This window comes from Hippocampus guttulatus, chromosome 3 (assembly GCF_054856545.1).
Source record: "Hippocampus guttulatus isolate MCC_2025c chromosome 3, RoL_Hgut_1.0, whole genome shotgun sequence".
In the NCBI taxonomy this organism is placed as follows: domain Eukaryota; kingdom Metazoa; phylum Chordata; class Actinopteri; order Syngnathiformes; family Syngnathidae; genus Hippocampus; species Hippocampus guttulatus.
The window spans coordinates 18508860-18531611 of NC_141263.1; the positions used below are offsets into that span (position 1 = coordinate 18508860).

The 22752-nt window shown below is 43.7% G+C and overlaps 1 protein-coding gene across 2 annotated transcripts in view; it reads left to right on the forward strand.

The window, feature by feature from the left end:
- ush2a (Usher syndrome 2A (autosomal recessive, mild)) overlaps positions 1-22752 on the forward strand; it is a 154739-nt gene that overhangs the window by 75386 nt on the left and 56601 nt on the right. For both annotated transcript variants that reach the window (XM_086107236.1, XM_086107237.1), the window contains exons 44-56: positions 1596-1753; positions 2674-2821; positions 4190-4345; positions 5721-5868; positions 6819-6961; positions 15113-15666; positions 15748-15914; positions 16488-16654; positions 16741-16829; positions 19738-20072; positions 20750-20905; positions 21565-21728; positions 21954-22163. In XM_086107236.1, coding sequence (XP_085963362.1) covers positions 1596-1753; positions 2674-2821; positions 4190-4345; positions 5721-5868; positions 6819-6961; positions 15113-15666; positions 15748-15914; positions 16488-16654; positions 16741-16829; positions 19738-20072; positions 20750-20905; positions 21565-21728; positions 21954-22163 — 2595 coding nt within the window. The remainder of the gene's footprint in view (positions 1-1595; positions 1754-2673; positions 2822-4189; positions 4346-5720; positions 5869-6818; positions 6962-15112; positions 15667-15747; positions 15915-16487; positions 16655-16740; positions 16830-19737; positions 20073-20749; positions 20906-21564; positions 21729-21953; positions 22164-22752) is intronic.

Below are 22752 nucleotides of genomic sequence, written 5' to 3' on the forward strand. Positions count from 1 at the left end.
AGAGGGGAAATAAGCCTGTTATGCATTCGCTGCTTCATTTCCCAACCTGTCTTTATTACAGCCTATACTGATATGGGCTTATTCACGCGTCCACACACACACACACACAAACACGCACGCACCCTCGCATGCATGTGATTGGCCACATTAAGAGCTCCCCTGATGTAACTCGTGTCCGCGGGGTTTTTGTGTCTTCGTTTTCCTGATAGGTGTGTGTATCTGTATTGAGCAATAATAAAACCCACACATGATTAAAGCAGAATAGACTCTTAGTTCTTACCACTGATCTTTTGAGCTCCCCCAGTATGCATTTTTATTAAGGAAAAGTACATTTGGGTGCCATTTCCTTTTTTATTAGGTGGAAGTAGTGTCATGTAATTACTGGGCTGGCATCTATGTGTGCATGGCCTTGTACTGTATTGTGTCTGTGTAGACTGTATATCCACCAGTACTCATGGTACGCACAGGTACGCAAGTCATGTGTAATGACTTGCATACCTGTGCGTGCACACACACACACACACACACATATTTAATGGCACCAATATGTGTGAGCGCATGCCATGAGTCTCATTCAGGTTCTTCTTTCAATCTCTTGGCAATGTTAGGGCTGTCTTTGTCTTTCAGTCACCCGTCCGAAGGCCCATTTTCACTTTTTTTACAGCACATTCCCATCCAAAGGCCCGTTATCGAAAATCACAACACTAATTTCCGTGCAGTTTGCTCACGGTGCAAGTGACGACAACTGACTGAGGCGAGATCGGGATGACTAGTTTCCCATGTGACATATCAAAGTCCATCCATCCATTTAGGTTTGCGTGTGAGCTGGAGCCTCTCTCGACTGAGTTTAGGCCAGAGGCAGCGTACATCCTGGACTGGTCACTAGCCCATCACACAGATGCAAAATCATTGAAAGATTCACTGCTCACAAAAAAAAGAAAAAAATTGCGCTATTAGGCTTCCGGATGATATTTCAGCATAACCCTAAAATGCGCTGGAACCTTGCAGGTGAATTTGACCTTATCTCATGTTTGGATGCACATGTCCAACTGTTTTATCCTGAACTTTCACCTGGAACCCAACAAATACTGTTAATTATTCAGGATTACCTACAGGATGAGAAACCTGGATGCACACGACACACTGAACCATCTGTAGACCCTTATTTACCCTATTTCTTGAAAAAAGAAAAACCTGTATATATATGAATAAGTACCTAGATTGAACGTATGGAGTCTGAAAAGACATAAATATGTCTTTGAGAGTGAATGAATGCTATCCCACTTCGTCCCAACCTGATTCCGAATCCTTTATTTTATGGCATATTGGACAATTCTATTCTACCAACTTCGTGGGAGCGGGTTGTAGAAAGGTCCATATCTGTTCTCATGGTACAAAGCAAGGTCGGGAAGGTCATGAACATCTTTAGGATAAACTACAACAGTGATTGTGAGCCATACAGTCCTCTCTCTCCCCTTCTTTGCTTTTCACTTCCTGTCGATATCAGGTGCAGCTATCCTAATACTTTTGCCCAACTACAATGACATACATTTTGTCATTCTATATTTCCTGCATTTCCTTTTTTTCCCCCTCAGGCATAATAACCAGCTACGGCCTTTGGATGGACGGTGTTCTTATATCAGAATGCAGTTCCTCCCAGAATTTCCTTGTGGTGAAGGAGCTTTCCCCTTGGAGCAGACACGTACTCAGGCTGCAGGCGTGCACGGCGCGTGGCTGTGGCAAGGGACCGATGGTGAGTGAAAATTTTGCTGGCTCACATCCACGTGTACAGTGTATGCGATGAGTCATATTGTCAACACAAAGATGGCTGTTAACAGCCGGTCATGATTGAATTTTTATGACGATGACTTTCTTTTATTCAATTTAACATCTAGAACTGTACACATCCTTCTGGTGTTTCCAATATTCCCACACTCTGATGGTGTCAGTAAAAACTGAGTATTATTATCTTTGTAAAAGTATCTTTTTATATAGCCCAGTGTTGTTTCTCATACGGTACGGTGCAGGTTAATATATGCGGATTATTCCGTTGACCACAAAACACAGTAAAGCAATATAATAGGTATGGCAGGCGTGAAAAAAATGTTTGTGCATTGGTGTGCGCGTGCGTGCTACCGGGTGTCATAAAGGTGATCGATTCTACCAGCTCAATAACGAGGGTCGGCGTGACGACAGTGACATTTTCTGGGAAATGTCACTCCTTGCTCAACGATGCCTCTGACGACAGGCCGTATTATTTTCCAATAAGGGCGTCATATTTAGTTGAACACGAAAAACAGCTGACACAGGCGAACACGAGAATTGGAAGCGGGTGAGCGACACAATGAAAGAGAGACAATCAGGAAAGCATCGTGTGGATGGCAAAAATAGAGCGGTGGAAAAAAAGGAGGGATTGTAGAGAACGGAGAAGAATTAGTAGAGCAAGCAAATGCACTTTTCCTTCTTCGATAGTCATCGTTTTCTAATCATGCATGTGTCAATACTCACAAACGTGAGGAAGATTCCTGGACTTCCACATCCATCCAGATACTCACTACCCTTTCACCGGATTTTGAAGGTTTGGTGGCATGTTTTGCCTAATCCTGCTCACTGATTAGGACATGTTGTGTACCTGCATTTTAACATATTTTTGTGTTTGTTTTTTTAAATCAGGTAGAAGTGCGCACATTAGAGACGGCCCCAGAAGGCCCAATACTGCTCGAAGTGACCAATCAGAGCTCTCGGTCACTGCGAGCACGCTGGACTTCTCCGCCTAGACCCAATGGCTACATGAGATACACTCTATACCATAAAAGTGAAGGTAATTTATTCAATTAAGCATATTGTTTCTTGGCTTTGCCTATTCATCGTTAACAATACACTGAGTTGGATCATAGAGTTATCAATATCCAGTACATAAATGTTTTTATATTTAACTTTGCCAATGTTCATTCAGTTGAGCATCAAATTGTGTGAATACTTCTCAGGAAAAATGTGCCTCTAAGTCGACACTAAAACGTGGATGTCCAACCGCCATGCAGTGTCAACACATTATGACGATACTTGATGATGTTCCCCAATGTCTAACTTTTGTCTAACACGTTTTTATTCATTAAACCTCAGCATTTCAGCATGTTCAGCTTTTCTTGTGAGCATGTCTCGCACACTTACAAATGTGACCTTTTTAAAATAAGTTCATAGCAGATCAGTGAAACACAGCAATATGTCTGCAAAGACACTGTATACCGACACAGTAACTTTGTGTGAAAGTCAGGTGAAAAAAAAAAAAAGCATGCCTGATAAGAAGAATAATCAAATTGTTGTGGTGGTGGAGAAAAACCGGAGAAATGATTTCACCTGTGTGGCTTGGGGAGGATTCATGAGACCAAAGTTAAAAAAAACAACAACAACAAAAAACAGAAAACAAAAGTATGAAGATTGAGTGGAGAACAAAGTCAAGTTGCGGTAAAGCAACAGGATGAGATTCACGCTCCCGTAGATGTATCGGAAAAGATTGCAAGTCGCGAGTAGGCAACACATGACAAACAACACAATAGCGGAAATAGAGCCCAAACAAACAAGAAAAGCGCACAGGAAGGGAGGGAAGAAGAAAATTGAACACAACTCGCACAGTGCTCCTTTAACTTGCACAGATTCATCAAGTCACGCGCGCGCACGCACACACGGGCGCACTCTAGTCAGTGTTTGATCTGCGCCTCACGCAGGAACAGACAGATTAAAACGAGTGGAGGGAGGGATAGAAGAGGTGCACAAGAAAGAGAGAGGGGGTGGGTGTCTCGCTCTAGTTCCCCATAAGCCAGTGTTGCTTTGATACGACGCGCCTTCATCAGTTCACACAGGCCTGATATGTGTTTGGGTGCATCTGTCCATCTAAATATATTGGATAGGCTTGCATTGTGGGATTTTCTGATCCCTTTTCTTTGACTATCCCTGCATAACCTCAATATGGAAAACTCTCTTTTGATCATTCCCAGTTAGTATTCCTCTCTCTTCAACTCCTTCTCCTGCCTCCATTTCCCCATTCCACGTGCGTATGTTTTATTAATCAGATTCCGGCCGTCACACCGATGACGCTGATAAATAAATGCACCACGGCAATAACGTCACTCCACGTATGCAACGTCCTCCGTAAAGGTTTACGGCACTTCTCTTATCTGTCGTGTGTCAGATGGCGACGTGGTGCAGGACGCGGGCACGGCGGCCGGCGGGGGGTTGACTTTGACGGACCTGCGGCCGTACACCAACTACAGCTTCTGGGTCGAAGGTTGCAACACGCAGGGATGTGTGGAGAGCCCGGCGCTTAATGTTACGACGTCTCCAGCAGGTTAGCGCAAATGCAAAAACCTCCTTCAGCAACTCTCTGACTTTGGTTGTCCTCGAGCCTCGTCGCAGGGAGAATTTTGTGGGCTTCGTTTTGGCACAATCCCAATGAGGCCAAAAGCGTCCAGTCGGAGAGACTGACTGCATAACTCCAAAAGTGACGTAACAAGGCACATGACGCACGAACGCACCTCAGTGCTTTCGTCAACGTTAACCAAAGAGTTGAAGACAGACTCGTGTGTGTGTGTGTGTGTGTGTGTGTGTATCGCACCCATTTCCCAAACAACAAAAGACCCTCTCAAGAAAGTTCCAGTGTTCAAGTTCAAAACAAAGACATGAGAAAGTATAAATTTTAAATAGCAGACGTTTCCTCTCTTTCCAAGCGGCTTTCTACCTTCTGCGCCTCTGGCATCTCTTTAGACGTCTTTAAGGCAAACTGTCTTGATGCGTCCTTGTTCCATGAAAGAACAGAGGCGAGCGAGCCGAGCAGGAGACACAAGAGGAGAGGAGGAGGAGAGCAGGCCCAGAGAAGTGAACATAAAAGTGCATAGTTTAAAACGATTAGTGACACGTCTGATATTGTACCTGCTAACGCAGCATGAGAGAGACAAAGGCCCACGATTGTGTGTGTGTGTGTGTGTGTGTGTGTGTGTGTTCGTGTGTGCCTAATAGCCATCCTTGTTCTAAGATGACTTGGTGCAATCAGTGTGGTTGTCGTCGCGCCAGACCGTGAGTGTTTGATTGAAGGGTCACTTCTTCGCATCCAGAGAGCCTCTCTTATTTTACACAGTCAAAACAACCGGTGCCCTCATTCCCCTCTTTGTGTCATCCTTAACATATTTGCTTCCCATCCCTCCTCGCGTCCCCTCCATTTTCTCTAAGAGTGTGGCCATCGCCTTGGCTCAAGATGTCATTTTACGGCACAAACGCTCTTCTGTCACTCTCGGAAGTAAAAGAGCGTCGCTACTGAAGAGTTGAGGCTACCTTGGGTGCGCCTGAGTTTGTTCAGTAAAGAGGAAGCTTGTGCTGTCAGTTTGTATTTTGTATTGGTGATGTCATAACCATGCAGGCATGCATATTTGTTTTGACCAATTTTTGTGGTAAACAAAAACGAGTCCCCCGATGCCTGAAGTAAAATAGGTATTCATTGGTGACATGCCCCTCTATGCAGTTAAAGGCACAGTGCCTTACTCAAGGACACCTCACTATTAGTGCTCAAGTTTGATAGACCAAGTGATCTCTTTATCAGGGACATTTAGCGAGTTCAAAAGTTGAGGAAAACCATTTGAGTTTTAATTTTTTTCCACCCGTAGTGTCACGCGCTCTCACTCTTGTTCCTTTTTCTCCTGTTCCACCCTTCATCATTTCTCTCTCGGCAGCTCCAGACGGATTGTCCGCCTTGAGCCTCGGTCACGCCACAAGCACGAGTCTAAATGTGTCTTGGGCCGAACCAGCTCATGCGAACGCCCCGGGTCCTCTTCACTACAGCCTTCAAATGAGGACATCGCCGCAGAGACCCATGAGAAGGCAAGTTGTAGCAAAGAACATGAGCATACACCTGTCACAAAAGCATGTCGAGTTATCTTTACAAAACCGTGCACGTCTACATATGCACGGATACATTGTAGAGTACAGAAAAATTAGTCTCCTCAACATGATGGACCCTCAGAATTTTGACCTAAATGAGCTGGAGGGATGAGGTTGACACCAAAATCCACCAATCTCAAAGAGGGCAGAAGGAGACAGACAAGTACAGAACATGTGACAGAATAAAGAGAGAGGGGCTGTGCATCTGATATGTATTCATCGCATGCTTCCTGACAACAAATTGCAATTTAATCCAAGAAGAGGAGGCTCTCATTCGGTGGTAATAAATAAATGACTAGGTACATGTATTATATATCAGACAAGCATGCCCTCCTCTTCCTCTGCTTTAGAGATCTCATTGTTCCCTGATTTATTCATTCATTCATCCCTTCTGTCCAGCTAATGCTAAATGGCCACTGGTCCCTCATTTATGACAACGTTACCCGAGTTTCCCTTCACTAAGTATGAAGACATGAAATCCATGCGGGTAGCATGTGGGAATGTGATTAACAATTGTGATAATGGTCCATGCAATTAATCCCTCACTTATTTTCCAGGGCGATTGTGAAATGCACTGCTGGCAAATGTCAATGGATTTGAATGAAAATGTGATTATTACCATGCAACTTTTTGGGATAGCCCTTCCATAATTCGAAAAACAGTAAGATTAAAAAAAAAAAAAAGACGTGTGAAGTCAAGATTCCATTGCAACAAATGAGTGGAATTTCAAGTTGGAATCAACAAAATCTTTTTAAGTGTTGATCATGTCAAAAAATGGCTTTCCTGCATTTCCAACAAAGCTATCAGAGTTATATTTTGAACCACGCTTATTACGACCTAATTGAAATGTGTGCCATTAATGGTATGTGGTGGTGCCTCTTCACACTCAGGCTCCTGGAAAACGCAACGGATACTTTCTCCTACTACGTGCCGGACCTGTCCCCGTACACCAAGTATCAATTCCGACTTGTGGTGTCACACACACATGGACAGACGACAAGCCTCTGGGAAACCTTCGACACAGCAGAGGACAGTAAGTCCAGTCCACATTTGGCCATAAATTCCAGTGTATCAACCATTAAGAAAACATTGGGAAACAATAAAGAAGTCACAAATTTGTGGGGTCACGGGTGGCTTAAAAGGACCCCAATTTCTTTTTAAGTTCTTAATAAAGAAATAGCGCTGTTTTTTTAAATAATATTATGGATACATTTTAGATTGTAATGTTGATCAATATTATGAAAGACTGGGCGGTCCGGTGGTCGAGTGGTTAGCACAACGACCTCACAGTGCAAAGGTATTGTGTTCGATTCCAGCTCCGGCTTTCCTGTGTTGAGTTGGCATGTTCTCCATGTGCCTGCGTGGATTTTCTCCGGGTACTCCGGTTTCCTCCCACATTCCAAAAACATGCATGGCAGGCCCATTGAACACTCTAAATTGTCCCAAGGTATGAGTGTGAGCGCGGATGCGTGTTGGTCTCTGTGTGCCCTGCGATTGGCTGGCGACCGGTTCAGGGTGTCCCCCGCCTAATGCCTGAAGCCAGCTGGGATGGGCTCTAGCACCCCCTGCGACCCTTGTGAGGATCAAGCGGATCGGAAAATGGATGGATGGATATTATGAAAGACTCAATAGGAAGAAAGGCCGGAAATCATTCCACTTACGAAGGATTCAATCAGATTGCCTTAATGTCATCCTTATGCCACTCACATTCCGTAGAAGGCACACAGAATGTGTGTGGCACCCAGGGATTCATATAATGGTAAACGACAAACTTTATTTTGCAATGAGTAACTCATTCCAGAGAAAACCCAAAGATGAGGAAGTTCCTCCTGATATGAGCAGACTGAAACAACCTGACAGTGTGTGAAAGAGCGAGACCTGCACACTGTACAGTGTGTCAGTGTGCGCATGTGCGTGTGTGTGAATGTGTCTGTGTGCCAGTGCTTGAGTGACCTAGCCAGTGTCATTGCGCGCTAATTGTGGCTAATAGAATCAGATTAGCCAATGCTGCAGCCTCTTCAGTGAAAAAGTTATATATCAATTAGCGGTACATTATTGTGGCATACATAATCATTAGGCTGCTGAGATTTGCATACGTTTGATCTACGCGAATGTACACAACACAAGAAATGTGTTTGTCCAAATCCTAGCGTTGTTGTTCACGTGAACGCAAATGCACTTTGACACACTGATGTTTTCAGGCTCACTAACAGCCACGTGTCTACAGACTTTTAGGAAAGATGAATTTATGGCCCTGTTTCCCTTGACTCGGAATTCCAAATAACATTCATAACACAGAAACTGTCACAAACAGCTATGTGTATGTCACTGGCATCTTAACAATTAAATTTGACAAAATATAAAATATCCTTTAATATTCAATGGAAATCCTTGAGCCTGTGACACACTGTCATCATAAAACATCCTCACCCAGACTTGAACCCTGTAGAGCATGCATTTTTAAATGCAGTTATTTCTGAAGCCAAATATAGGCTTCTTTAAAAATCATAATTTGAACTGATTATGGCATTCAAACTCGGGTGGCCCGGTGGTCGACTGGTTAGCACGTCGGCCTCACAGTGGAGATGTGCAGGGTTCGATTCCGGCTGCGTCCTTCCTGTGTGGAGTTTGCATGTTCTCCCCGTGCCTTCATTGGTTTTTTCCGGGTGTTCCGGTTTCCTCCCACATTCCAAAAACATGCATGGTAGGCTGATTGAACACTTGGTGTGAGTGTGAGCACAGACGGTTGTTTGTCTCTGTGTGCCCTGCGATTGGCTGGAAACCAGTTCAGGGTGTCCCCCGCCTACTGCCCGAAGACAGCTGGGATAGGCTCCAGCATGCCCCGAGACCCTTGTGAGGATAAAGCAGATCAGAAAATGAATGGATGGCATTCAAACTTGTTTTTGGTCTTCAGTACTTACATTTTCTTTAACTGCGTCCCGATGTAATGTGGTTGTGAGCTGTGACCTGCTGCACCCATTCGTTGTAAGATATACTGTACTGTACAGTATGGCACACCATAGGTTGGATTCTTCAATTAATTTAAACTGTGTATTGCAGACCTATTTTCCCTCACTCTGGAGTCCTCACCTCCTTAAGTCCTTTCCCCTCTGTCAGTATTCGTTGAATTCCAACCGAATTTCACCTCTTCTGTTTGACTGAATGGCCCTTTAACTATTTACAAGTGGCGACAGACTGGATAGAGGGAGTAAGATAAGAAATAAAGAGAAGATTGGAGTGGGAAATACAGAAAGAGGGGAAAGGTAGAACAAGGAACGGGAGACAAAATGGGGGAGGGAAGCAAGGAGAAGCCTAATGACGGAACACAGAAATGGAGGGACCCACGTTTCCTCCTTTCCTTTTTATCATTCCATTAAAGTTTTATATCCATCTTTTTAATGTAATTTGGTCCCTATGAATTCCTGCCGCTGCAGAACAGACAGACGGCTCCTGTGAACATGAACTCTGGCCGTGTTGGACAGCTCCCTTTCCTCTGTCTACTCGCATGTTCACACCAGCGGAGTGATCTGAGGGAGTGTGTGCCCATCAGAGCGCGCGCGCGTGTGTGTGTGTGTATATATTTGCGTGTGTGTGTGTGTGTGTTATAGCATGTTCAAGAGACTGATTAAAAGCATCGTTTTGACAAAATGTTCTTAGCCTAGCAGTATTTGACAGTGTGCATATCCAGTCCATGTGTGCGCGTGATATCGTGACCATTTTAAAAGGCACACTTTCACCAAATTGAACTCAAAGCATAGAGTGAAACGAAGGAACATCACATATGAGGTCAGAGGCACTGAAACAACACAAATAATTAATCGTATGTATGACTAAGTAACTGCTTTAATCAAGGATTTTACCTCTCATGCCAGCTCATTTTTTGTATATCAGAAAGAATGATTGGAAAAAGAAAAAAGTCAGGCTAGAACCTCCTGTGTCCTAATGTGGTCAACTTAACATGTTTTTTTTCCACAAATCGATAGTTTTGTTCTGCCCCCACAAGGGTGATATTTGTTTATTTAACCAATCTAAAGTGTTGGAAATGGTTGGCTCTTTTTGACAACGCAACGTTTATGGCTCAACACACATGCTGTTGTTCTGCTTTCCTCAAAATTAATGGTTATGGAGATGTGAGGATTCTGCCCGACGTCAACCATATGCTCAAATGAAGAGGCAGTCATCTGACTCATCCAATGAGCACCCCCCCCCCCCCACCCACCCCAGTCACACGCGTCTCGCTTTGTCTCGTAACAAAGTGAAAATACAATTTCAAAGGAAGAGGTGTGCTTTCTTGTCCTCGCACAAACATAAAAAAATATGAGGTTATTATTACATTGTATACATTTTGTAAGTGCTTAATATATTTTTGAACTGTCAGGTGGACTACATAAAACAGCTTTGTGAAATGTTGACATTTTTAATAATAATCACTTCACTCAGTTTTGCTTTTCTGATTGGCACCTCAATATCGTAAGGAAATTATTTTATCTGCCCTTTTCAACCATTTTTCAAGATGATTGTAAATACCCCAGATTGTGTTTTGTGTAAACTTTTAACATGAAATTAGGATAGGGCAGCCCGGTGGTCGACTGGTTAGCGCATCGGCCTCACAGTGCAGTGGTTCCAGCACCTTGTGAGGATTAGCGGATCCAAAAAATGGATGGATTATTTTAGGATGGTTAAAAAGCCCCCCCCCCCCCCGCACCCCAAAAAATATATACAGTATATACTGTATATATTTTTTTTTCTACTTTGAATGCTTCAGAGAATCTCTAGCAATAGAAATGTGGCCACTAATACTCACTGATTTAAATGATTTTATACCTTGGCTAAGACACGCATTTGATTCGAATGCCATGTATGATTTTCAAATGTTTGGTTCCCCTTTTATATCCCATAGATTGGTCTGAAGGTTAGCGGGATTTCTATAAATCCCTCCCAAATGTCAGCAGCTGGAGGTTCCATTGAAACAAATTTGAATGACTGACAACCCTGAGTTACTTGCTCAGTCGCGGTTCTTCAAAGGATATAATGCCCATTAGGTGTACTTCCGACGTGAGGGATACAAATCAAGCGTGTGACCTTGGAAACGCATCACGGGCCCTCTCGCCGGATCCTCTTTCCGTCTCGTCTTGGCATCTCCTCGAGCAACGTCGACATTAGGAAGTAAAGATATGAAATGCAATGTAAATTGTCACACCGTCGCTTGTCATGGTTTGATACGGCTTCGTAAGCGTGCCGATAACGCTTAAGCTCAGCTTTCATTCTGACTTTTAGCAGCTCCATTCACCTTCAGAAGACCTGTCACCCACACCCGCGTGCCCCAAAAACCTTCTGTGCACACAGCAAAGGCCAAAGGGTTTCTATTCTCATGATATTGTTTCATATTTAAATAGACAAAAACTAATTTAACATGAAATATGCACATAAGCCTGAAAGGTATCTCAATTCACACACACAGAGTATATGCAGACCCTCTGCAACCATCCCTCCCCCCTCCTCCCCCTTTCCTCGCCTCTTGTCACTTGATTGTGTTATTACTATGCTAACCAAATCCTTATAAATGTGATTTAGGGCTTGGTGGCCCCCACGTTCCCGCTTTAGCTTTCTGCTACCATGTTTTACTGAAAAGGGGAGGTGTAAGGCAGGGTGCAGAGAGGGGGAGGAAGAAGGAAAGGCTTGTCGAGGTACGAGGATGGAGACTGTCAGAGGAAAACAAGACAAGGAAGTCTTGACAATATGTGTGGTGGGGGCTTACCATGCATTCCCTTAATGCCCCTTTCCCTCCATCCTGAGCGCAGTAAAATGTCAGTAAAATAAAAATAAAATAAAAAAAGGGAAAAAGCATCACCTGCATCTTAAATGAAAATTTCAATTGAAAAACTTAACAGCCCTTCAAATTGCAGAATTTTACACGCGCCAGTAAAGCTTAAATAACACTCAACACTTGGGGGGAGGGTTGAGGGAACGGAATGGGGTGGATGGTGACGACAAGGGTTACTTTGTGTGGGCAACGATTGATCAAGGTGACTGACTTATGCATTGTGGTTTGAAAGACTCTGCAGTGAGAGTACTGGCCTGAAAGTTTAGATTGATGACTTGAAATAGATGATTGAGTGCTGAAATCGAGGACTAAAAATGTACACGTACTGTAAACACCAGAGAGATGTCAGCGTAAAAGGAACATACTTCTCTCCCTACTTTTCGTAGACTGACTGATCCACTTACAGTTATTCATCCAGACAGAGAGACATCTAATCATCCACACAGTAAAGAAGCACCCTGACTTGTCAGGATGGAACTGGAAGTCAGGCAACGGAACACGCAGGCAGACGTGCGCCCAGAGACAGACAGCGAGACGGGCTCTTGCTTATTCGTGGGGTTCACTGGACCTTTGGTGGGTAATTGAATCAGTGTGAGTGCTGAGTAGAGCTCGCATAAAAACCTGTTAACCCAAAAGGTCAACTCGCTGTATTGTTTATTTAGCAGGGAGAGCAGAGGGAAATGGGGACGTGGGTAGAGAGACGGAGAGGGAAAGCGAGTACATTCAAGAGTTTTTGCATTATTGACAACTGTCAGAAAACTTCCAAGACTGGTGTCTGTATTTCAAACCCAAACTATGAGTTTTCCCCTTCAGTGTGGGCCGGACAATCAGCCAGTATGTTACAAAGACGAAGCTTGAGGAAGGTCGTTATGGGGACCCGTTTTGAAGATGTGGATGACATTATGATTGCTGTCATGATGGCACTGTGGAGGATCCTTCCAGGAATGCATCAATACATGGCATAGAAGACTGGCAACGTGTGTTTGACTCAAGTGGGATTATTTCCAAAGGAGAATTTGTGGGTTGTAGTAGTATATTTTGTTACACCAATCCTGGAACACACCTCTTATACAGTGAAACCTCTGAGGTTGAACGGTGATTAAGTTGACCAATAGAAAGAGTTGTCTTACCTTGGAGTCTTAATAAGCGCAGACTGTGCGATGGGGTCATCTTAAGTTCGGTAACATGCATAATAAGCCGTAAAACTCCAAAGTTGCAATGTGCATTGTCCCCTTGTGGCCAATTTCGAAATTAAGTTATTTTAACGTAGTTAACTCATTCTTACACTCGTGTGACTGTTTTTCAAGAACGTTTGGAATGGGACTTGAAAACTTGCTCGTTCAGTCATAAAGACTTTATTTTGTCATTTTTTTAAACTTTCTTTTGATGGCGGCGCGGACACCCGCAGCAGCTCCTCTTGTTTTATGTTGTCTTGAGAGGGAAGAAATGTCATCTGTGCTGTATGATACACATACAGCACATTTGACAATAAAGTTGTATCCAATTCAATCCAATCCAATGATAGTCACAGATTTGCCCAAAAAGAGATGATCTATATTTCCATTCTTTCCGATGGAAACATTTCTCAAAACCTAAACAATCTGGAGGAAATTATTTGACCTCAAATGTTCTACTGCACTGTGTGTGTAAATCATTGTAATACACTAAGAGTATTTTCTAAGTGTGAGTTACGTTCAATTAATGCATACATGCTTAACTGCTGCAAAAAGCAGTGCGACCTTACGGGACCTTTTTTTTTTCTTCCAAAGCTATTTAACGGCTTTAACCTCTGGTTCAAGTGTTTTTATACTTCAACGCAGTTGTACTTTACAACATCAAAGTTTCCTTCCGTAAGTCGCTTCAGGTACCAACTCTGATGAATAAGGATATTCACAACTAAGAAAAAAAGGAATCAAGGTCATTAAGGTTCATTTCAGATGAACGAAAATCGGGACATACCGATAAACTGCATCAAATTTGTGTGCGCGCATCACTTGCATGGCTGTGTACTAAACACTCAGGCAACCGATGCCGTATCCAGACTCATGCATGCTTGTACGCTTCATCCCTCAACCAGTTGTACAGGTGTATTCTCAACTGCTCATCTTCTTTTACACTCACTCTTCTATGCACATATAAACGCACACAGGCATCTGCATCTGGGAAAGTCGTTAGCGGTAGCACTTAGTGGCGCAGCACGCTTCCCCAGTCCGCTCAGTCACCTTGATTCACTTGCCCTTCACACAGACCCATTACTGCTCTCCTGCATCACTATGTGTGTGTGGAAGCATGTGAGTGTGTTGCAGTTGGAGGTGTCTACATTACGGGGCAGTTCAGTGGCATGTAAATGCCGGCGGAGGAGTGGGGCAGGCCCTACGGCAGAAATTGCATATCACTTTCACAAGTCTTCTGTCAGACATCCAGTATGCAAGCCAATTTCACTTACTGGATAGATTTTGCCTCTATGCATCAGTAAGATTCAATGCAGATATAGAACACGACAAAATATAGTCTTCAATCACCCGCACCACAACTTGGACCTACTCGGAGTCGGTCTAATCGACTTTCACTGATCAAATTATCAGGTGCGTTAGGGGCCTGGACAAGAAAATGCCCTCAATCAGAACGCCCAGCATGGTCCAGGTCTACCAAATTTCCAAACTGGTAAACTAGACTTGCCTTGGCATGAAAATCAAATGCAACAGTTTTTCCGCCAAGTGCCCATGCATTGTCTACTAAATAAAGCCCAAAGTATTTAGTTTTGCTTTTCGTTTAATTCCAATGAAATTATACTACCATTTTCTGTCTTTAAATTCCAATCACTAGTGTTGGAATTGGAAGAGAAGCCTTCAGGTTTTCTTAGACTGTGATACCAGTGGTGGGCACCTCAGTGAACTTCATTTACCGTCATCCTCAGTGCGTCAGTCCATCATTATTTTGAATATACTTCCGTCATCGCTAAATTAAATTTCGTCACTGCCACTTTAAGATCAGCTGTAACAAGTGTAAGAGCACACAGCTGTTTGGACCACTTGACACATAATGATAATAATAATAATAAGATAACTCGTTTCTTATATTATTACTGCTCCTCCTTCTGGTTTTAATCCACAAACTGCCCCTCGTCTTTGCTTTTCACATTTGTGGGAACGGCCCAAATTCGCACCCATCTGTGATTTTTCCGTCAGTGTTACTCGTCAGTATGCCGTCAAACACGGGAGTCCGTCAATCGCGAACCATCCGTCGATGCTGATAAATCAAGTGAAAACAGTTGTAAATGCCCACGTCTGGTTTATGCAGTAGCCTAACTGTCAAGTTTCTTAATATGTCCCTTTATTTTTGTCTCAATTTTCCCAACAGGTCCAGGTCCACTTGACCCTCCGACTGTTTCACGACTACATTCTCGAAATGTGACAATCGCTTGGCTCCCACCCCCACAGCCAAATGGCATTATAAGAAGTTACATCCTCTACCTACAACCTGGCACCAAAATGGACCCCAACTCAAGCTTTCGTTCTAACCCCGAAAAGGACAATCTTTACTCAAGTCAAAACTCAAGGTCCGCATCAATTGTTGCCATGCTTGGACCAAACCGTCACCTATCAAAGGGCAACCAGACTCCAGAGTCCACACATGCAGATGTTAGCAGCCAAGTCACTGGTTCCAAATTATTACAATCTAGTGAAGCTACTGACGTCTCAGGAATGGACCAAAACCCTGCAGTGTCACACAAAGGACACACTTCAAGCAGACCGAATATCAAACATTTAATCAATCAAGATGTCATCCACTCCACCGGTTCATCAAACTCACTCACAGTTTTCAGTCCATCCCCTCCATCAGTCAGTGTTTCAGGGAACACCACAAGCTACACCTTCCTTCACCTCCTGCCATACCACACCTACCACTTCGAGGTAAATAACGGTCCTCCGTGACTATGGTAGAACGTGTACTGTTGTTCAACTTGGCGAATTGATCATTTCCCAATCGTCTAGCTGGAAGCATGCACCAGTGTTGGTTGCTCAGTGTCCAAAACGGTCCACTTTCGAACCTTGCCAGCTCCTCCTGAGGGCCTCCCGGCACCACACCTTTATTCTGACACACCTACCTCGGTTCTCCTGTCCTGGGGTGCACCACAAAGCCCCAATGGACTTTTAGAGAGGTAAGATACAATCATTTGCTATAGACCTCGTTCCTCTGTCAAGCTAGGGTACACTCTGCGAAGATGGAAGTCATGCATGGGGGAGCCATGAGCATTTGGCAGCTCTTGACCGTTCGATCGTTGGCTGAAATTTTGATGCCTCAAAAAAATGCAGTTAATCGCCTTCAGTTAGACAAGTGTTACAATTTGATTTTCTCAAGACTGAGTGTTTTTCCCAAGACCGCATTCAGGCACAAATCATAGGGGAATCACATTTCCTTGTTAATGTTGGATTCTGAGTCAACAGCGAAACGTTTGTCTCAACAGTCCATCACAGATTGAAATCACACTACAGGACTTAAATGGAATATTAATGGCGCGAATATATACAGCCTGAGAAGTCAAGTAGTGGCACTACTTTGTTCCGTACAAAGTTACCGCTTCAGTCATTGGCTTCGACTTTCTGTCTCAAGCAATTTATTCGTATTATATGAGATGCATTTTAAAAAGCAACACTTCTTCAATCTGAGAGTGTATTCCCGCTTTTAGATATAGTACTTGTGGGTCTTTTTCCCGGTGTGCATCTTGGCATAGGTGGCTGATTGAACGCAGAGTTGCTGGGACAGACCAAATCTCCACAGTAGGCCATCTTCCTCCAGAGCCTCTTCCTCTTTCTTTTTTGGACTCCTCATCAGCACTTAGTCCATGGACAAGTTATTACTATAGACTTGTTCTCCAAAATCAGGCTGGCAGTTCAACAGGTAAGACTGCAAATACTGGCCTTCCATACCTAAGAATGTAATGGCTCCCGCTGTCAAACTCAAGTCCTGTAAATTCATACTTGCAGGAAATTGGGTAGGTATCACCACCAGACCTTCCAGACCTGCTGGTGTGACTCCGCCGACGGTCAAAGTCTTGGGACCGGAGTCACTACAGGTGATCTCTACTTTGAATTGACCTTCATGAACTGTATTGGTGTCTTCAACTGTCGAGCACACAAAATAGGACAGTCTAATTGTGGATCTATCCAGTCGCTGCAAGATTGACAGCGTTGAAAAGTCAAAGCAATGTCACACTCATTCCTCTGACTTTCCTTCTTGGGATTTAATGAGAAAGCAAAAACATTCTACTCAAGGTCCCCTTCACAAAATGGGCGGGGCTGTGACCCTGTCGAAGACGGCTTCCTTCCTGTCGGCCATTTTGAAGGAGGGTCCAGCGCTAAATTCCAGCTCTGGATAATCCCACATCAAGGCCTATCAAGAAAACATACAGACACTAACACTGCATGCACGCATACCGTCCACACATTCCCTGCACACACTTTCACGCACAGCCTCGCACTAATGCTAACAGCCAAAAAATGCTAATGCTTGTCATTATTCCAGAACCACCCCTGTCATCTCTCCAGCTGCAAAGCTTTAGGGGTCACACATCCAAGAAGGAAAATGTTCTTCCTGGGTGATGCTAATTGGACAGGCAGGCAGGCCGCTTCCTGGTTACCAATTGACCTTGACAAAAGAGAGGATTTGGACCATCGTGCTTCCCTTAATTCTCTAAATGGTCTCTTGTTCCAGACTTTTGTGCAGTGCACAATTCACTGCTTCGGATGTGTCCTATGGTTGAACAAATGTGTACAAAAAAAATAAATAAAAATAATACATATAATAGGCAGTGATTGCAGAATGGGGTCAAATGAATAAGTAACCATGACACTGTTGTTTTCGGAAGGTTAATCTGTTTAACGTTTAAACATGAAAATCAGCCAGATAGTTTTCCTCTTGGCTCTTCAACCTGCATGCTGAAGTCATGGCACTGGCACTTTGGAGTTGAAAGGACAGCCTTGTGCTGTCAGCTAAAAAGCACTCTCCCAGTGCCTTCTTTTGAATATAATAATAGCACGATGCTCACATACCTCACTCCCCACATTATCATTTGGCGCTCTCTTGCTCAAACACACATAAGCGCACACACACGCGCACACACTGAGACTACTGGCCTTAGCCCCTGTGGTCTGTGTCAGCCGAGGGTTTGCGCTGTCTTCACCATCTCCAGATTACATCAGGCTATTCAATCTGTAAATGACTTCAAGCACAAAGCACACCCTACACGCACTTTGGGAAATGAGCTACCTAACTCAACATGACCCTGCCCATATGCAGCTGGCTATGTATGTGCCTGCGCAACTTTGTGGGTGTGTGGGTGGGTGTCCTGTATCACCTCGCCGTGTCACTTGTTAAATGAATATCAAGGTTGCATGAGGAATAATTGTTCCTGACATCCATTCATAATATTCTCATCAGCATTTGACCACCTAATCACCTACACTCATAAGTCCCAAGCGTCTCTGAACTGATGACTTATTGTACATGACAGTTTGTGTGCCTGAGTGCGTTAACGTGCACAGTCTGTTAGCACTGAGTAAGATGCATGGTACGTGCAAGTGTAAGTCACAAGCATAAATGCGCATGCATTTGTCGTTGTTTGTATTTATTTGAATAGATTCATAAAACATGTTTGCAGGGATGTCGATGAATTCGCACGGAAGATGCAAATGAGTTGGTGTGTTTTAACATTTGTGTGCTCCACTTTGATCTCTTCGCCTTAAAATGCTGACAGCCTGAACGGCTTCCAAATCAGATGCACCGCTCGGCAACTGCAAGCTTTTGTTTTTGCATGTGGCAATTCCATTACCGACCGCCTTTCATTATTTCAGCATGCCGTTTGTGCATGCGTGCGCGTGCATCTCTGTATGTGTGTGCGTATGCACACCCCCAGTTTTAAGTGTGATGAAAGGACTCGTCTGTCCAAGTCAAAGTCAGGTTATCTCTACCCACAAGAGATTTGATTGCAGACGCAATGTGATGACACACGCACACTGGGATGCCACCCACAAAACAACACTTTGTAGGACTCCAGCAACACGCTGTCCAGTGTGCCCAGAGTCTGATGAAGATTCTGTGTCGACACACACACACACACACACACTGCCGTGACGTCCAGTAGTTCATCCATCTAAAAGCTTTCCGCTGTCCTCAGCAGGCTGAGAATACAGTGGTACCTCTGAGGGCGCCGTCGGGATTCTGATTTGTTCATAACAGTGTTTCCCAAAGGAAATAATGTAAAGTGAATACATTTGATCCAGTGGGAAACTCTCACAATAAAAACAGTTCAGGCAATGTTTTAAGTAATATTTTATAGTCATAAACTCTCCTACAAATTGGGGTAAAAACAGAAGAAAACCCCAACTGGTTTGATGATGTGTAACAAACATGACTACTGCTACCTTGCAGATCCATTTCCGGTTCTTGAGTTATGATTAGGTTTCATCATCCTTAAGCGATAGAGTTACAAAACACACACACACGTGTGCATGAAAGGCACCACTTGAGTTACTTCATCGAGGTGATGGTGGTTTGAACTGTGGATTTTTGTGTGCCTTTATGCCCGCCACATAGCGAAGAACGTTCCCCAACCTGTCTGAACAGTCACATCACATGCAGGGTTCGGCAAAATATTTTTCACCGGTGTTTGACAGTCAGCTACTTATTTTGTTGCGATTAAAAATTTGGCGACACAGCGCCTCATAAGTAACAGCCTATCAAAAACATACATAAGCTGTCACAAATTAAAAATATGATCATTCACTCACTCACTTTCTGAGCATCACTATGTATGCAACAGGACTTCGAGGCGTATTTTGCCTGACTGGCTTCAGAGACTTTAGCTTCTTTGAAAGGCTCATGTCAACCAGTAAAAGTTAGTCATTTCAAGAGGATTCCGTTCTGTCTTTTTATTTAAGTTTTTGAAAGATGATAATCTTAACACTTATACTGCTCTCGTCCAGGTCACATGGTCTCCACCTCTGAGTCCCAATGGCGAGATCCAAGGTTACGAGATTCGTCTTCCAGAGCCCCGCATCTTCCACAATGGCGGCAATACATCCGAGCTTGCCGTCACAATAACGGACCTAATTCCTGACACAAACTACAGCGTTAGTGTGCTGGTGTGTTCCAAGGGGGGTGGGTATGTTGGTGGATGCACAGAAAGTCTACCTTCTCCGGCGACCACGTTACCGACCAGCCCCCAAGGCCTGGCACCGCTGTCAGTGGTGGCCATCAGTGAGTCCTTCCTTGCGGTCTCTTGGCAACCCCCACACAGGCCTAATGGACCCAACATTAGGTTAGACTCGTATGCATTCAATGTTTTGTTAACGCTGAAGCGATTTTTTTTTTGAGGAGTATATAATAGTGTGTTGAACGTGAGTAACAAAAAAGCTTTTTTTGTTTTGTTTTGTTTTTTCCCCCCCAAAGCTGCCTGCTCTTTATATGCTCAATAAGGCCTTGAATGGGCACCAAACTGGCTTCAAATATAAACTTTTACCATATAAATGTGCTCTATTTGCAGCACTTTTCTGTTTTGTCCTGCAAGTGCTTCTGTGGCAACAAGTCTCAATTTACAAGTCGGTTGTTCTTTGCAGGCAATTAAAATGCATGAGCCCACGTCTGTGTTCTGCACAGCTCAGCTCCGTGTGTTTGTCTAAGTGGGCTGGTTAAAAGGTGGCATTAAGCCCTTCTTTTCTGATTACAGCAGAAATTAGCATCACTGTGGGGAGAGGAAAACACAAACCCTGCAGAAAAACACAACGCGGAACGAGGGAATGATGAGTTGCAGTCAACGTAAACGAACAGCAAAATGAAAAGCAGGCAGAAAAGGAGGAAATTTGTGATAAGGACTCAGCTGGAAATTATGTATTAGTTGTTGGCTTTTTTTTTTGTATGCGTGTATGTGCTAAAACCAAAACTGTGCATGTGTTTTATGCATTCCTCAGCATCTAACCCTACGTATACGTTTTTCAGATACGAGTTGTTGCGACGTAAAAGCCAGCAGCCTCTGGCCGCCACTGTGGTCCCCATAGTAACCGCCCCATCCCATAACCCTTCCGAAGATCTCCATCGCTGGTTCCGTGTTTACTCCGGCACCAAATTGTTCTACCAAGATAAAGGCCTAAGCAGGTGAGATTACTGAAATGAGCTCTAGAGCAAACGCGGCCAGCCGTGTGTGCAGAGCCGATCGGCGAGTTGCGGCTGATGCCGATCTTTTTAATACCGCTCAAAGATACATTAAGCAAATATTCCAAAGAATTAAATTGTTTTTCACGCAGCGTCACCCTAATCTGACTTTGGCACTTGGTGCAAGATGATGTTTTCTGTTGTTGTGTTTTGAACTCCCACTTTGCTCACTCCGGGTGTCCTCTTTGCAGTTACCTTATTCATTTTGGGAATAAGTGACATACTCTGTGAACTCGTCGGCACTTCTAATAATGCCGGTTGCTTTTCATTGATAGCTCGGAGAACCTACAATGACAATTTGTTTTTTGGTTAATGATTGTATTGATCCGTAGTACACCATTTTCCAGAAGGTCATAATTTTTAGTCAGCTAACAAAGTGTCATCCATGTTTAAATTATTAAATGATTTCTGTGTAGCTGGCATGGCTCCTACTCTACCTCCCAGGAAGTTTCATAAAATGTCTCATTAACTGGTTTCAGTTTTACCGCAGCTTTTGTTTCTCTGACTATGCGTATAGATGTACCATACATTATAAGCATCGGTATTGATGTCGGTGTCGGTACATCCCCAGTTGTAAACATACTGCCACCATCTCTCACCAGATTCACCCGCTACCAATATCAGTTAGTGGTCCGCAATGATTTTGGCTTCGCTTCAGGAGAAATTGTCACTGCGGTCACCATGGCTGGCGTTCCTCTCCAAAGTCCATCTCTATTTGCATCCGCTGTCAATCACACAGCGCTTCAAGCCAACTGGACCCCACCCTGTGAGAGTGCCACATACTGAAACATTGTTTGACATGCTTACTTCATTATGTACAACATGATCAGTGTAATACAAGAGCAAAAAAAAAATGCAGCTCTTGTACTGGATCTCTTGGATTGTGCAGGTGTACCTAATGAAATGTCCAGTCTGTACACAACACACGGTATTTACAAAATAGAAAAATCTTTGAAGTATCGTTTTAACCGATCTCTCTGTCCTTCCACAGCGTTGCACAACCTGCAGGGTGAAGTGGAGTCATACTTTCTTTCCATCGTCTCTGCCAACTCGAGGCAAATCTTTGTCTTTCGCCCAGAAATCCTTTCCACGGTTGTGACTGACCTTTGGCCCAGGACCACCTACACCGTGTCATTACACGTGTCTAATGGTGCACATAATACAACTAAGTCGATAGTTAACGTCACCACAGAAGATGGAGGTATGTGAATTTATCTATGCCTATTGATACTAAACAAGGCCTTCAAGACTTGATTATTAATTCGCCTGTGTGTGTGTGCGTGCCTGTGGGTGCACTAAAGTGATATTGTTTACAAGTGTCGATGTGAGTGGTGCGATTGCACCGAGTGCGTAAATTCAATACACGTTTGCTAAGTGTCTGTGTTAATGTGCATTTCACTGTGTCTCGGTGCTTCATGGGAGATGTTAAATACATGTAGCCAGGCATGAAATCAATACGGTGTGCGCATGTGAGGCAGATTTAAAGTGTTGTAAAGAGCTTGTCAGCGGCGCACAGACAGAACACACACAAAGTACACGCGGAGCCAGACGACAAACGGGGCTACCCAGCGAGCATTGCTTTAGCGTTCTGTCAGGGTTATTCTGTGTATTTTTGAAAAGAAGAACAAAGAACAACATGAATACTAAGACACGTTGACCACCAGCCGCTAGATTAGGTACAGTACATCTTAACATTGAGGATTTAGTTTGGGGTTCAGAACTGCATTGAGTCTGACTGCGGTATTTTGAAATTTTGACACTCGTATAGATGTACAGTAAGACCTAACTGA